At 40.7% G+C, this 16316-nt stretch overlaps 1 protein-coding gene across 1 annotated transcript in view; it reads left to right on the forward strand.

Annotated features, from left to right (window-relative positions):
• The window catches only part of celsr1a (cadherin EGF LAG seven-pass G-type receptor 1a), a 97930-nt gene that overhangs the window by 36934 nt on the left and 44680 nt on the right, over window positions 1-16316 (forward strand). Inside the window, exons 2-6 of the mRNA XM_063501242.1 lie at window positions 3226-3581; window positions 3664-3952; window positions 8159-8381; window positions 12439-12554; window positions 13915-14003. Of these exons, the coding sequence (XP_063357312.1) occupies window positions 3226-3581; window positions 3664-3952; window positions 8159-8381; window positions 12439-12554; window positions 13915-14003 (1073 nt within the window). The remainder of the gene's footprint in view (window positions 1-3225; window positions 3582-3663; window positions 3953-8158; window positions 8382-12438; window positions 12555-13914; window positions 14004-16316) is intronic.

Consider the following 16316-nt stretch of genomic DNA (forward strand, 5'->3'; position numbering starts at 1 on the left):
TTAACAGGTCTTATCACCTCTGCAGACCTCACCACCTGCAAAGCATGTGTGGCCCATTGATGAGTCTCCTTTTCTGTTGTCTATTGTCTGTCTCTAATCTGTGTTTTTTCATATTTATTGACGCTGTAAGACTGTAAAGGTGCAATAAGTGAGTCATAATGTAGCCTGAACGTGCTGCCTATCATTACTGAACTTAACAAGTCAATTAAGCAGTGCAGAATATTGCCAGCTAATTAAGATAAGGGAACGTGTATATAATAATCTGTTTCCATCCAAAGTGGCCAGCAGCACAGCTTTCATGCTGCTAGCTTGTTTTTAATCAGAGGGTTGTCTATTAAAACATTGCTGACCTGTTGGCACCTATGTGTGACTGTGGTGTGTCTGTCTGTCTGTGTGTGAGTGTGTGTGTGGCATACTTACGCAGAATGTGTTTTTTCCATGCCGTCTGCTGCCTGGGACACACCCTTTCCACGGTCCAGCCCATCCTCTGCATGTGTGTGATCCCATGTTAGCAGCTGGTGGGCTCTATAAATAGCCTGGCCTGAGATGTCTCTGGAAAACCAAAGGAAACAAACATCTTGTGAAACCTTTAAAAGTGTAAATACTTGTTCTTGCATTATTTCTTGGCCAAAAAGTCATAATGCACACAGAATTGTCACACTGTGTCGATTACGATTGGCTATCCATCAGTGCATGGCCAATGTGAGTTTTGCCTTACAAATTTTATTATGTTTTCTGTCATGGTCCATCACTTTTAGACCCAGTGCCAGGCTCCCACAGCGCTCTTTGGTGTTACTGCTCATATGCCGCTCACACGGTCTAAGAAGCTAACAATTTGTAAAGATCTGCTTGTTTTACCATAAGGGAAAACAATAAAATATTGTGTCTACACCTATTATGCATGCTTAGGCAGTTATTTGATGATGCAGCTAGGCCTCTCTGGTATAATGTCTTCACTTGGCACTGGAAGTGTACAAAATCATTAAGCAATCAAAGTCGAAAATCAGTTTCTAAAAGATAACTTCATATATTCTCTATATTTTATTGCATCTGTGCAGGATATGTGTATTCAAGCATACCAGGTGATGGATTTCTTGCAGTAAGTGAGATAACATTGTTTTCCCAGAGACACACTGAGAGGCAGGTGCTGAAAACTTTAGACAAATAAACACAGTGGCTAGCAGCTACTCTAGCAGCTAGTCTGTTAGTGCTGTGCTGAATGAGCACTTCCATTCCAGCACATTACAGCAGTCTGATATAGAGCAGCTGCTGTGTAATTTCACTGCCCTGCAGAGTGACGTTAATGTGTGTCTACACTTGTGTGTTTGTTTTGTTTTATCCGTGCCGCCGATGATTCTCTTACAATCCCTGGAGCCCCAACCTAGCAGTTTCTCAGTTGCTTTGAAATAGCCGACCCCCATGTTGCTTCCCATTGTGAGTTATTCGTCCGTGTGCGGTTGGAAATGACCTCCAGTCTGGTTAGCAGGCATCCAGAACTCGCTTGTCCACACCCCGCTCTGACTGACTGTGCATCTTCATGTGTGCGAGAAGAGTTTAAGTGCCTGAGAAGTGATCTCATGCAAGCCTGAGAGTGACAGGGCACCTGTGGTCGGACCTCACCGTGAACCCGAACACACATATGACACACTCATGTGCTCAGTATGGAGTAGCAAAGCTGTGCAATGTGACCCATCTCCCTTCGTAGCTTCAACAGTATTATCCCCCACCACCAAATTTCATCTGGCCCCACCACCTGTTGCCTGCTGTATTTCACTCAGGCCTAGAGCCTTCTGTTTCCCTTCATAAGCAACAGAGCTTACAGCTCTGCAAGAAGTAGGCATGACCCTGGGGCGGCAATCCTAGACTAATCTAATTACTCTGAGTCAAGGCTTGAATAAGATTGAGTCTACACCAACTTGAAATTTCTTAACTCAATCTACCAGAAAAAGTGTTACACAGTAAACAAGTCAAGCTGTCAAGCAGTAGTGCAGATTTGGGATTGGGTCCAGACAATGTGGCTTAAAGGTACTCCATGTAGCTGAGACATACTTAATAGTGGCTCCCAGGCACAATAACCTGAGAAATTACAAATTATTCATTTTGCTTTTGAAAAAAGTTTTGTGAACTTCTCATTGAAGAGCTATTAAAAGTTCCTGAAGGGCAGAGTTTTTAGCTGCGCATTTATTAGCTGGCTAACTATTGCTAATAAACTTAGCCATGGATGATTGTAATTTTATCTGATGAAAAAAATACAATGCCTGTTTTCATCCTGCCCTACAGTTTATAAACTTGTACCAGAATGTAAGTGGAATGTAAATCTGCTGTTGACTCTTTGAGAAACATTATGAATTCATATGATGATGGCTAATTAGCAAGCTAACTATTGCGAAAAAAAGGCTTGATAGTAATGGCTAACATTTTAGCTAGCTGAAAAATAAATACCCGATTTTGTCCTCCGCTGTCCAAAATCAGAGTAATTCAGTTTTTTAAATTAAATAAATACATTTTCAAAGAAACTCTTGGAAATTTTTATTTTCAAATACAAGTTGTTGGATGAGTTTTTGGACTTCAGGAGATAAAGACAGACTGGAAATGGCAGAGATAACAGACGTGATTCCTCCTGACTTTTCTTGACATGAAGGGTGAAGAGACAGGAGAGAAATGAGAGAAGAGATGTGAAGTTATTCAGGAGGTGAAATTATTTTTGTGTTAAAATCTACATACAATGACATGTAAAGGAGTTTTTCTTTTCTAATGTAGCCAAGTGCTTGCTCCTAGTGTGCCGTCTAATTTTTGAGGTTTTCTCTCGGTAATTGTCGGGTCCTTACCTTATAATATAATGCACTTTGTGGTGACTGATGTTAAGATTTGGTACTATATTAAAAAATGTATTGAATTGAATATTTTGGCTTACAACTTTTGTTCTGACCTTCTTCTGTTCTGATAATAAGTTTTGGTATTGTGTCTTATGTTTGTGAGCCAAGATCAGTGTGAGCCTTAAGTTTAACCATGTAAACTGTGGTTGGGTTCCTTTTGCTATTGTCTGTAAATTTGCTTGTCATTATACCTTTGTATGAATTCACTTCATTGCTTGTTATATCTGAGGGCTCTTTATTCCAAAAAGGTACATTGTTTTCTCTGAACTTTTTACCTTGTTAGACTTTTACTGTAATCTGGAGCTTTCCGTAAGTAAAGGCAAAATATCTGCCTTCTCTTTTTTTCCAGATGGTATCCATCGTGTTGTTGCCCTCTGCACACTGCGGGTCACTATCATCACTGATGACATGTTGACAAACAGCATCACGGTTCGTCTGGAGAACATGTCCCAGGAGCGTTTTCTTTCTCCCCTGCTCAGCCTCTTTCTTGAGGGAGTGGCAGATGTACTCTCCACCAAGCGGGAAGCAGTGTTTGTGTTTAACATCCAAAACGACACCGACGTCCAAGGCTCCATCCTCAACGTAACCTTTTCAGCGCTGCAGCCCGGAGGGGCTCCTGGTAAAGGCATGTTCTTCCCATCTGAGGAGCTGCAGGAGCAGATCTACCTCCACAGGACTCGACTCAGGCTCATATCCACTCAAGAGGTAACGCACAGTCCTGAGGTCAAAAACATCAGAAGCGTTAGTAGAAGAAATAAATGTAGCTAAAATTCCTTCTTCCATTCAGGTGTTGCCGTTTGATGATAACATCTGCCTACGGGAGCCCTGCGAGAACTATATGAAGTGTGTATCAGTGCTAAAGTTTGACAGCTCCCCTCCCTTCATCGCCTCTGACACGGTTCTGTTTCGACCTATCCACCCCATCAACGGGCTGCGCTGCCGCTGCCCGGTCGGTTTCACCGGAGAATACTGTGAGACCGAGATCGACCTCTGCTATTCAGGGCCCTGCAAGAACAACGGGAGGTGTCGGAGCAGAGAGGGCGGATATACCTGCGAGTGCCTGGAGGACTTCACAGGTGAGTTAAAAAGAAATAAATAAACAAAGAAGAAGGTATTGAATGATTCAAATCTGTCAATCAGCTTGCCTTTTTTGCCTAAACTATGTTGTGTGCATCCCAGATTACACATATACAACAATACCATATGAAAAGGCTATTATAAGCATGTACAAGAGCTCATTTTGTTTGTGATAACAGTTTAAATAACCTGTGCAAAGCTGCTAAACCGCACAGACGGGTTGTAAAAGGTCTCACAGCCCATTGTTGTAGCTTGAGGTTGACCCCAGTACAGAAAGGACATGCTTTGTAGTACCGCAGGTATAGAGCCACCTGCGTCCACACATGCATACAGTACATGGAATTTATTGCTGGAAAGGGGTTGTACACAATTCTCACTACACCAGTTAGACCAGCTTCATCTGAAATAACATTTCACCTGTTTTCCAAAACCACACTAGCTTTAATTTCTTTTGACGAGTAAAGAGTACTGGCAAGTAAACAAATTGCCTGTTAATCCTCATATATCAGTGAGTCACACACCAAGACTCAACAGATCAGTACAATTCAAAGCTGCGCCTATCAATATTTTTCTATTAACAATGGGAAAGTTATAATGAAAAAAAGGAATGACTTGTAGGGACAAATCCAGAGAATTATAGCTAATCTCTGTAATCCAGCTTGGCACTGCAGAGCATCTCAGCGTGTTTATGCTCATCTTTATTTTGTTTTTCTAACCCGTAACTTTTTAACAGTTTTATTTATGTAGCAAATTTATTTACACATAAACTCAATGCGGTAAATACTGAATAACTTTACAAGGATGTAAATATAAGCTAAAATGCACACATACAGTGAAATGTAAAAGAAATGTGAGACTAAAAGGTTTAAGTGTTCTTCTGAATTAAGACACAGGTGTAATTGACTTCAGGTCAGAGGGCAGCACGTGCAAATTAGCACCTGCGTGTAAGGCAGGCTTGTTTGGACACCCCTGGTGTAAGGAGTCTGGCTGCTGCTTCATTCTGAATGAGTCTGAATGAGAAGTCATCCTACTAATGATCTGGGTAATCCTGCAAAAAGAGTGTTAGAGTAGTGTATCCTGCTGGATTGCATGGAGTCAGTTTCAGAAGTGAATTTCCTAACGTTTTATATTTCTTTAAAACTGGTACAAAGCAGTCCTGGTGACATTAACATGGTTATCAGAGCTGAGAAATAATAAAGTATAATAAAATAATACCACGGTTCTTGACTTACTCACTCAGAGAAAAGGAAGATAAACATGAATACATTTTCTGTCTCTGACTTTTTGAGCCTACAGCAGCTTGTCTCTGTTCAGTTCTAAGAAGTCTTGAGACTTCCAGCAGTTGATGTCATAATTGGACCTTGTTAGTTTGTGAACAGAAATTAGATTATTAGAGGAAAATGACAAGTGCAACTGTGTGTCATCTGTGTGTGAATGGTGGTAATGGGTATTGTTTATCATATTACCAAGCAGGAGCATACAAAGGTTAAAGAATAAAGGGCCAAGGACTGAATTTGTGTTCCTCTAGATTAAAACCGATTAACTGAAACAGAAAAACTTCTACCCTTAAGGTATGATGGAAAAACAACCAAGAAGACGACATGAAAAACTGAATCATGAAGTCTAAAAAGTCTTACATTAAAAATGTGAACTATAAAGCATATCAGCAGCACATTTCCCACAAGAGGTCTAAAATAAAAGGAAAAACTACATCAGGTAAACGTTAAGCTCTGTTTGCTAAACACAAAGTAACCACTGCAGGATCTTAGTTATGAGACGCATTTAGTTGTTTAGAAGCACACTAGCAAAACACAGCAAGCTGCCTGCTAACTTCAAACATGGACGTGAACAGTGCAGAGCTAAATATTCCAAATACTGAGATTGCAAGTGTTTTGCAAGTGTTAATGTAACTCAGTACTCAGTTAGTTGATGAGCTATGGGAAAGTTTGGAAGCTTTCATCATTCACATTCAAGCACTTTGCAAAATATTTCCGAATATCAGTGATTTTCCTCCCATACTTCCCCCTTGTACATCTGATACCTGACTGTCTCCACTCTTCTCTCCCTAATAGAGCCTAAAGGGGCTCTGACAGCCCTCCTGCTTCCCACCCCTCTGTGTCTCCCGACGCTCTGCCTCCCCTCTCGTTCTCATCCCCCATCTTATCTGAAGTAATTACCTGATTATATCTGACTTTGTCACTCATGCGGCTTCTCGCCTTCTCCTCCTTGTGCCCCTGTCCATCTTCTCCACCCACCATCATATTTCCTTTACCTACATCTCGGTGTCCGCTCTTTGAAGGTCACAGTTCAACTCCTGATACTCAAGGGCCATCAGAGACTATTATGGGGCTGATGACAAGGGGAAGGCCTGTTTTGTCCTCTTCAGGTTTCCTGCATTACAGGGAAACAGATCCTTATAATTCCACCTAGGAAAAAAGGATTATGCTGAGGAGAGAAGGGCCATTACCTGGTTCCAAGCTGTGCAGTTTTGGGGGTCTGTGTGTGCCCTGGAAGAGGAGAGCTTGTCTAGAAAGCAGATTGACACAAAACGCAGCATGGGACCTATCACAAATATTACAGTCAGAAAGAGGCCTGCTGGCGTATTTACATAGGAATTTTAAATGAGCAGAGCCAGGAAGCTGGGGCCAGTTGGCTGATTTTGGAAAAGTTAAAACCACATGGTCATTTAGAGGAATTTTCCCTTCCCGGACCTGTTGCGAAATTAAATTAGATAATGTAATATATCATGTATTTGATACCACCATGCAGCTTCAGTTAAGCAGTTAGCATGTGAAGGACAAGTTTATGAGGGTAGCGATAACCTCATGACCAATGGGTAGTCAAGTAAGTTTGACCAGGCCTCAAGCAGCTCTGAACAGGAAGCCAAGCAAAGCAGCCACAGATGAATGAAAAGACAAAAACTACAGCGCATTTATGATGTAAGATGGGGAATTATTGTTTGCTTTTCTGCAAAATTAACATGAAATCACACACTGCTAATGAAGTACTTAAATTTAGTAAATTTAGCATAGTTATTTTTTTGTTTCCTGTAAGAACCAAAGGTAGTTTCTAGTGTAACTACCTTTAAGTAGCCTTAAGTGTGCCTACCTTTGCAGCTAAATAAATAAATAATATCAAAATTCTGTTTAATTGCAGGGGTATTATGCCTTTAGTTGCGGGCATATCAGAAAATGTTGCCAAAGTGACTTTACCTAAGGTTTATTATCAGGATGGCAAAACAAACAGGAATGCACTCATCCAAAAGTGGATTTCTTTTGTCTTAACCCCAACCTTGAATCACTCTAAGAGCTATTTAAAAAGTGCAGTTAAATATAAGTTTAGCCATGCACTGAGCTTAGTGAAGGAAAGCCAGCAGTCTTATCCCTGTCAGCTTGCTTTCTTTTTGCAGTCTTTGTCCCTCCATCGTGACTCTTTTTTCCAAACTCTCTCTTCTTTCCAAACATGGCCAAATTACCTTCTGGCTAAGAAGTGTGCTTCTCAGAAAAGACCAGTAAACAAGGTTTTGTCAGTGTTATTAACTGTTTAGAGGGAGGCGTGCCTTTCTTGAACTGATGTTTTTGGAGGGACTTTAACAACAGAAAGTTAATGCCATGTTTAACGTGTGCATGTTAGCTGAATAAATGTGCTTCGCTGATAATCAAAGGCATCTTGTTAAAACAACTGGATTCCTTAAGGCTGAGTGAGGTCTGTATTTCAGTCAACTGTGGAAGGTACGCTTCACATAAAAGATAACATGGTGATAACAAATTGATGAGACAATCAGATGACATTTATCATCACTGCTACATTGCATTTGAGGGTGGGGTGGACCAAGCACCAGCAAGAATGGAAAATTTAAAAAAATGATCTCATGCAAGCTTTAGTTCAAATTTTTTCATTTTGCATCTGTTACTGACACAAGAGCTTTCAGTACATAATATATTATTTCATTTTTAGTTATGCATTTCATAGCAATGCACTGAGGAAGTCAACAATTTGCATCCATGATGTCATTAAAATGTCAACATAGTGTTGGGGCCAGTGCCATCCCAGAACCCCCATTAGCTCCGCCCCTGGTAGTGCTGCAGCTGAGAAACACAGGTCATATCAATTAACAGCAAAATGTTTCTCACAGTAAAAAAGATACAATAAACGAATCAGATGCAGAACGGCTCTGTGTAACTTGGTCCCTCTTTTTCTTGCAGGCGAGCACTGTGAGATTAATGCATCATCAGACCGCTGTGTACCAGGTGTGTGCAAGAATGGTGGTACGTGCATCAACCGACTTGCAGGTGGTTTCATGTGCGAGTGTCCACCCGGGGAGTATGAGAAGCCCTACTGTGAGATGACCACCCGCAGCTTTCCTGGACAGTCCTTCATCACCTTCAGAGGCCTGCGGCAAAGGTTCCACTTCACCGTCTCCTTCATGTAAGTTTGGTATCTTTTGTGTCTACCTCTTTGCTTACTAATCACCACTACACCTGTCAAGATTACTGTTCTTATATGGCACACATACAGTTTATTATGTGAGCATGGTTGCCAACTCTCACATCTGGCATATAAAACACACTTTTACCTTCAGTCTCACGCTCTAGTGCTGCACAAAGAGATCTCATGATAAGAGGAAGCCTAAAAAGCCACACCTTTATGAAAAAACAAACAAACAAAGGGTTTGTCATGTGTGCAGAAAAGTTTGTTTAACCAAAGTGAGTGTTTCACCTTTTAGCACCAAAAGTGGTCCAAAAATATCAGATCAGAGTGAGAGGGAAGGACATTTTCTTTACTTAAGCTGGTGATTTCTATGAAATCAAATTTTATATGTGTGTGTGTATATATATATATATATATATATATATATATATATATATATATATGTATATGTATATATATATATATATATATATATATATATATATATATATATATATATATATATATATATATATATATATTAGGGGTGCAACGATACTCGTATCGATATTGAACCGTTCGATACAGTGCTTTCGGTTCGGTATGCATGTGTATCGATCAATACAAGATTTTTAATTTATTTTATCAACTTTTCTTCTGACGATGCTGTCTGTGTTGAGAGCTCAGTGGATCTGCGTTCGACTACTCCGCCTAGGCTGCACTGTCGAGCGCAGATCCACTGAGCGCAGCGCAAGCTAGCAAGACAGAAGCTTACCTCGTTGCAACATGGTAAATTGAACCTCCCCCACCCTCATTCAGATCTGGCCTTTGGAACTATTTTGGTCTTCATGTGAAGTATGACCCTGAAGGTAAGCGCATCATGGACAAAAGTAAAACAGTATGTCGGATGTGCCACGCAGTGTTCAATTACATGGGTGGGAACTACTGCGTTAGTGCAGTTTGCTCGTTAACGTGTTGACGCTGTCCAGCCCCACGCACGGGGCGATCCGCGGTAGCTCGTTAACGGAGATTTGCCGTGTTGTGGCGTTAACGTCATTTCAGATTAACGCTGACAGCACTAGTGGGAACACAATGAATATGACTGCACATTTACTCCGACATCATCCTAGTGCAAAGACAAGTGGAAGCAGACAAAAACAACAAGCACGCATGCTACAGACTTTACCCGAGTCATTTAGACAGCCGTTAGCACATGATTCTCCTTATGGGGACCTGATATGTTTAATATGCTGCTGAGAATATACCCCAGAAGAAGCGTATAGTATAGCTTTTATTTTGGAAAGAGCCATTTCTCTGTAATAAACTTTCTTTTCCAAAGATGAGGGATTTCTCCATCAGATATTTATTTTTTTATTACTTTGTCATTTCAGCAACATTAAATTTAAAAACTGTACTTTTGAGTTAAAATATATATTTATAATTTTAATAAATGACAAATTAAAAAGGCATGAACATTTTTTTGTATCGAAAAAATATCGAACCGTGACACCAAAGTATCGAACCGAACCGAACCGTGAATTTTGTGTATCGTTGCACCCCTAATATATATGTATATATACATATATATATATATATATATATATATACATATGGAATCTATGGGATATATACAGGGGTGCACATAAGTGGTCCGCAGGTGCGCATGCGCTGTCAAAATAAAAAAGTCGCACCACATAAGAAGTTGTCAGCTAGAGTGGGATTTTCATGGCATATTCTGCACCACATCTCTGTGCGTTCATCATTTGTTTGAAGCCAGCTCACCTTCTGCAACCACTTTTCCGAGAATACGCGCTTCTTTTGCGGTTCGGAGTCCTTCTGACATTTCTTTGGAGGTGGAGGAACACCAAAGTAATTGCTTAAAGGAGCTTCTTCAACATCTTTAAGAGTTCTAAACAAATGTCTGTGCTCCTCCAGAAAATCTTATGTACGCAAACGCGTGTTGCAACTTCTTATCTGGTGCACGTTTTTTATTTTGACAGCGAATGCGCACCTGCGGACCACTTATGTGCACCCCTGGATATATAAAATGAATACATTCAATAGTCTCAGCCTCATGTTTTCCTCTTCTGACACTCACAGTAAAATGCTACAGTACACATTATTTAACGTCCCACAATTAAACTCCCCTTCCATCTATCACTACTTGGCCAATTTAACTTCAGTATTTACACTGAAATAACTTCAAAATATAACAGCAATAAATGCTGTCAGTATAAAAAGGGAATTAATAAATATTCCACTGTAGTAGATTCACAAAAATAGTCATTATTCAGAGATGCCCTTCTTAGCAGTTCTTGGTAAATGTAGGATGCAACAGACATCCAACCGGTCGCAGCAGATGGCCGCCCCTCCCTGAGCCTGGTTCTGCCGGAGGTTTCTTCCTGTTAAAAGGGAGTTTTTCCTTCCCACTGTCGCCAAAGTGCTTGCTCATAGGGGGTCATATGATTGTTGGTTTTTTCTCTGTATTTATTATTGTGCTATCTACTGTACAATATAAAGCGCCTTGAGGCGACTTTTGTTGTGATTTGGTGCTATATAAATAAAATTGAATTGAATTGAATTGAATTGACAGCAACCCCAGTGTATACCTGCAGTTCAGCAAGTTCATGCCTTTGCCTTTAATTTCTCCTTTATTTAGTAAGTGGTAGTTTTCACTCTTAAACAGCAGTAGTAAAATGATGGGATAATGAAGTTAAATCAAATGGGATCATATTGTGGGAATAAAAAAATAATCAGAAAATTGCACCCTGTGTATAATTAAGTATTGAATCCCAATGCACGCAGTGTTTACCCCAAACAGCTCTGGCATTCATTAACAGGTAGCCTAGTGATGATTTTACTAAAAAAGCAAAAAGAAAATTTTAGCAGCTTTAGCTTGATAGCTAAGCGCGTTAATGTTAGCAAAGTATCACAGTTTTACGCTTGTCTTACTTTTTGTTGCTTCCAGCTAACTCTGATCAGAGCAGCTGTAAAGCCAATAGATGCACAATGATTATATACATGATAAACTAATATGACTTCAGCTAAATCCCTGATAATAGCTAGTTAGTTGGACATGCTAATGATTGCAGCTGAGAATTATTATGGAAAAAGACATTTTTCCGAACGATTTCAGAATTTAGTGTCACTATTTAAAATTCAGTCACCTGTGAGCATTTGTGCGTGTCATAAGTAGCAATTTAAACACAGTGGAAGTCAGCAAACTAAAGTGTGCCAGCTGGGACGTGCTGAGACATGCATGCACTTTTCCATTGTGTCTCACCTCCTTGAATACGTACATAGAGATGCACATTCAGGAACAACCAAGGTATAATTCACACAGTACATCTGAACATGAAGATTTATGATTTGTGCCTTTCACACTTTTTAAAACAAAGTGGAACCGCCAGAGGAAAAACAGTCGTACTGTAAATATTACAAAAAGAAGTACTTTAACTCATTTTTACCAGTAATAGGTGAGACGATTTTGTAAATCTGTGGACAGAGTGACGGTGAGAAAGGTTGCCAGTGAGCTGAAAACAGGAAAGGCTGTGTGATTTGTTTCCTAGATTCCCTTATCAGTGTTTGGTTCAGCCATCCTGACTTCCTGCCCTCCTGGGCTCACTGGCATCTGCCGGCTGACTCCACTGCCCTCACCTTACACTCCAAACACACAGACAAACACACACACATCTGAACTTTGAACCCCGTAGAACACACACACAAGTAGGTGCTGGCTCATTTACCAGGTCTTTTGTGTCGTTTTCACATGTAGACACAGTCACCGTCTACTTCAGAAGCGCTGTTTCCTCTGTGCTTTACACATCCTTCCTTTCCTTTCCAAGTGACTTGTCCTCAAGAACGCCTCGGTTCTTTTCGTCATAAAACTTTCTGCAAGGTTCTCGACCTTTCAGTCCCGCACTGTTTGGGTTGGAGAGGCGTTAAAAAATGTGATGGGAAACACGAGCACACCGTAAAGAAAAACAGCTGTAATTCACGCAGCCCTTTCTATGACACATATCTGAAAATTCCTTTTATCAAAGTTAATCATCTTTACAAAAAAAATTTTTTTCAGGTTTGCTACCAGGGAAAGAAACGCCCTGCTCCTCTACAACGGCAGGTTCAACGAGAAACATGACTTCATCGCCCTGGAGATCATCGATGAACAGATTCAGCTCACCTTCTCTGGAGGTTAGGCCCTGTAATGCGTGATCGTCTGCTTTTGTGTGTGCGACTGTTGCGTATCAGTTCTCAGCTGCATTATAAGCAGATTAATTCGGCGTAAGTGCGCGTTATCTAAAGTGACTTTTACAGAGACGTAGGTACATAATTCTTATCTATCTCCACTTTCTTTTGACAAGGGCGCGTTAGTGCATACACAAATTATCCAAATATAGTAGAGTCGAACATGATGCTTTAAAGGATAGGAGTGTTTTATTTTGAAAGGACTGATTAATGGTGACACCTAACTGGCCAAAAAACACCACCACAAAATCCATGATGGCTAAGGTCCATAAGCAGCACGATAGTGGCAACTTATTTGTTTTAAACGTTTTTGAAAGATCAATTCGTACAAACATTAGCGCATTTAAACTCATTCAAGTGTGCTCACACACCCAGCATCATTGTTACAACTGGTAACTGTTGAATGCAGATCAAACACATGTTCTCCGAGCTGAGTCTACTTTCCCATGGTCGCGTACAGGGAGGAATCCAGTTCAGTATGACTATTTTGGGTGAAGCCTGTTCGGGAGAGAAGCCAAGTCCTTGTGCCCTGCTTCAAAACTGACATATATCTAAACGTTCGACGCATGAATCATCAAATTAAATGTTTTGAATTATGAGTCACGTTTAATGAGAGGAGTAGGAGGGAAGCTCTCAGGATTATTTGCAGTAATTTTCTTTCTGTGCTTTTCATTGGCGAAGTAGGACATCAGTTATTCGTGTTTGCTCCTTATCTTTCTATACAAAGACTTGCACACACACACTCAAGTCCTTAATGTTGCCGCGCTGTTTACTGATTTTCCAGCGCAGGGGATGTGTGCCCCGGCTGCTCCTGCCCTTGACAAACAGGGTAAACCCTCTGCAAATCTGGTGCTGTTGTGCGCTACAGTCTTCACACTGAGAGTCACTGATACTGCAGACTAATGCGTGTTGATTTATGATCTGTGTGGTGTGCGTTCATGTCAAGAAGACACAGTTAATCTTTATTAGTAACTTATCAATAGCCAGTGGTTTATGTTTTAAAAATTGAAGTAAGTGATCCGTGTATTGTGTTACAATGAGGTAAAACTTTTTAACCTTTAAAAGAAAAAGAGTACAGCCTTAGTATAAATAAAAGATTCTCAGGGGGGTTTCCCCCCTTCCTTTTTCTGCTAATGTTTGCAAGTAGCTCCGCTTTGCAAATTTTAGCAAGCAGTTTGACACTGATTGACAATTTGATTTGATTATTTTAAGCCCTTGTGTACAAATCGAGAAGTAGCATGCCTATGTAGTCATGTGCACAAATCAAGTTGCAGAATTAACTAATAACAATTTGTTTCTCATGTAGGTGAGACAAAGACCACAGTGGCTCCCTACGTCCCGGGTGGAGTCAGTGACGGTCAGTGGCACTCAGTCCAGCTCCATTACTACAACAAGGTAAGAAATGCAAGCAGTCAGGTCACTTCCGTGTTTTCTTCCCTCCTCTTCCAGAAAACTTTTTCCATTCTCACCACTAAAACAAAGGATTGTGTTTGTGCTTGAATTTGAATTTTTTTTCCTGTTTTGGCGTGCGATCCATATCACACTGGGGTGATAGTGTGTTTAGCCAGGGTTGAGGGTTAGTGAGTTCAGGAATTGTGTTGTGGGATTGAAGAGGATTTCTTTGATCTTGACCGGTGATTTGTGAGATTATCTAAAAGTGTAGTTAGGTTTTTCCCCTGTGTTTCAGTCCTAAATTCATAATTATAGCCTGGCTTCAAGTGTTAAAGTTCACCATTGGGCCACTAAAGTGAATGTAGCATGTCTGTCTTAGTTAAGCGTGAATGACCTCCATATGCAGCCCAAGCATATTTCCATAATGCCACAGTCTAGAGGTATTCCTAATCACCGACATCCGTGGGAATTATTAGTTTGTTTCACTCACAGCTCAAAGTGATTTTGTAAAATGTTCCCACGATGGTCCTGTTTTCTAAATGAGAAAAAACCCCGACTTTGATTATTTCGCAGTGTAGCTTGAGTATCCTCTTCAGCTGCAATATTATATTAAAAGGGTTTACATTGCAGTCAGTTCCTGGTGTTACTTGACAAACTTCCACCCTGCAGGCGTTGTTCTTATAATATTAAGCCAGACGAGAAATAAGAGAACGCTCTATTTTTGAGGATGAACAAGCTTTTGTGTCGTGTTTGGTTGCTGTAAAATTGAAAGTTTGATAACTGCGTTTAATGTTTGCTGTCAAAACAGAGTACGCATCAACTCAGTCAGTGTCTAAAAGTTGAAACAGCATTAAATGCACCATCTTCCCAACGCTAACGGATCCTGTCCTCATCAGCATGTGCTGCCTTTACTCTTTGGAAGCTAAGAGGTGTGCTCGTGCTATCCAAAAAATATTGTTCCATCTTTTTCATTCTTTTGTGATTTCCCTAAATGTACGTGAGGCCGCAAGCTGTAGCATCACGGACTCGGCATCGTATTACTGCAGCACCTGGGTCTTGCAACCTGTTAAAGAGAGTACCCTGATTCTTGGTCTGACACTTGCCTACAATGCACAGCTTCTCACATTGCACAGGTTGCTCGCCTTTCTTGTGTCCACGAGCTATAGATCCCCGAGCATGCTTGGTTGCCTTGACAGGGACGTATTCATCGAAGCTGATGAATCGGGCTGCCGCACTTTATGTGTTAGCTTCTGGGTTACATCTGTACGTCTATTGTTTGAGGTTGTATGACCTTTTTGTCAACTTCTTAACAGAATAGTGATGCTGTAGAAACAATGGTTCAAACCTGCTTCGGTGCTGCTACAAGGCTCATCGCTACTACAGGTATTATTTCTGGATACAGTCTGTTGACATGGAAGACTTCTGTGTTTTGTTTGTCCATGGGGTTGTCAGGTATTTGTAAGAACGCCACCCTGGAAACGAGAGATTAATTCCCATGTCTGAACAGATTTCCTGCTTTGTTCCCTTTCTGTGCAGTTTGCTTTTGTTTTTTTTTATTTAACTCTACTGATCCTATAGGCTTCCTTTTCGATTCCCCAGCATGCAGATACAAGTAGGAAGCACATGAACGCACGCATTTGTAGCCCCAGTATCACAAGCGTTATTTGTGTGTGAAGAAGGGGGGCGTGTGCGTTTCGCTTCTGTCAGTCTTGATACAGACCAGTGATTTTCAGAGCTGGCGACACATTCCATTAAATTAGCCCAAGGCCGACTGCAGCGCTGACACCGGGTCAGCTTTTCCTCATGTGCTGAATGATCAGAAGTCAGATTGACTGATGGTAATATAATCCTCCAAGCACTGGCGGGGGGATTAGTGGAAATGAATATGGCAGAAAGCAGTGATGTTCTCACAATAGATTAGGCCTGTTGACATGTGTATGTAGGAACATGATGAAGCCTCACATAGGATATCTCTGTCTTTGTCTCAAACACACGCAGTGTGTGAGTCAGTCTGCACCAACGAGTTGTGTTGTGGTTGTATTCCTGTATAAAAGCAAGGTTGCCGATGTCCTTTTGCAGTTAAATTGCCATTCTGCAGCAACTAGGTCACTGTTAATAGAGGGATTTTCTGTTTCATGAGGTCTGTGTATCTGAGGTTTTGGTTGGACTCTGAATGAAGTAGATAATGTGAATTTCATTGTATGCAGATGACAGCAGATTTAACACAGTCATCTTATCTCAAACAGATTGCGTGTGATTGCCATCTTGACCCCATTCAGTCACAAACTGATAGCACATCAACTCCATCTTATTGCT

Source organism: Pelmatolapia mariae, linkage group LG17 (assembly GCF_036321145.2).
Source record: "Pelmatolapia mariae isolate MD_Pm_ZW linkage group LG17, Pm_UMD_F_2, whole genome shotgun sequence".
NCBI lineage: Eukaryota > Metazoa > Chordata > Actinopteri > Cichliformes > Cichlidae > Pelmatolapia > Pelmatolapia mariae.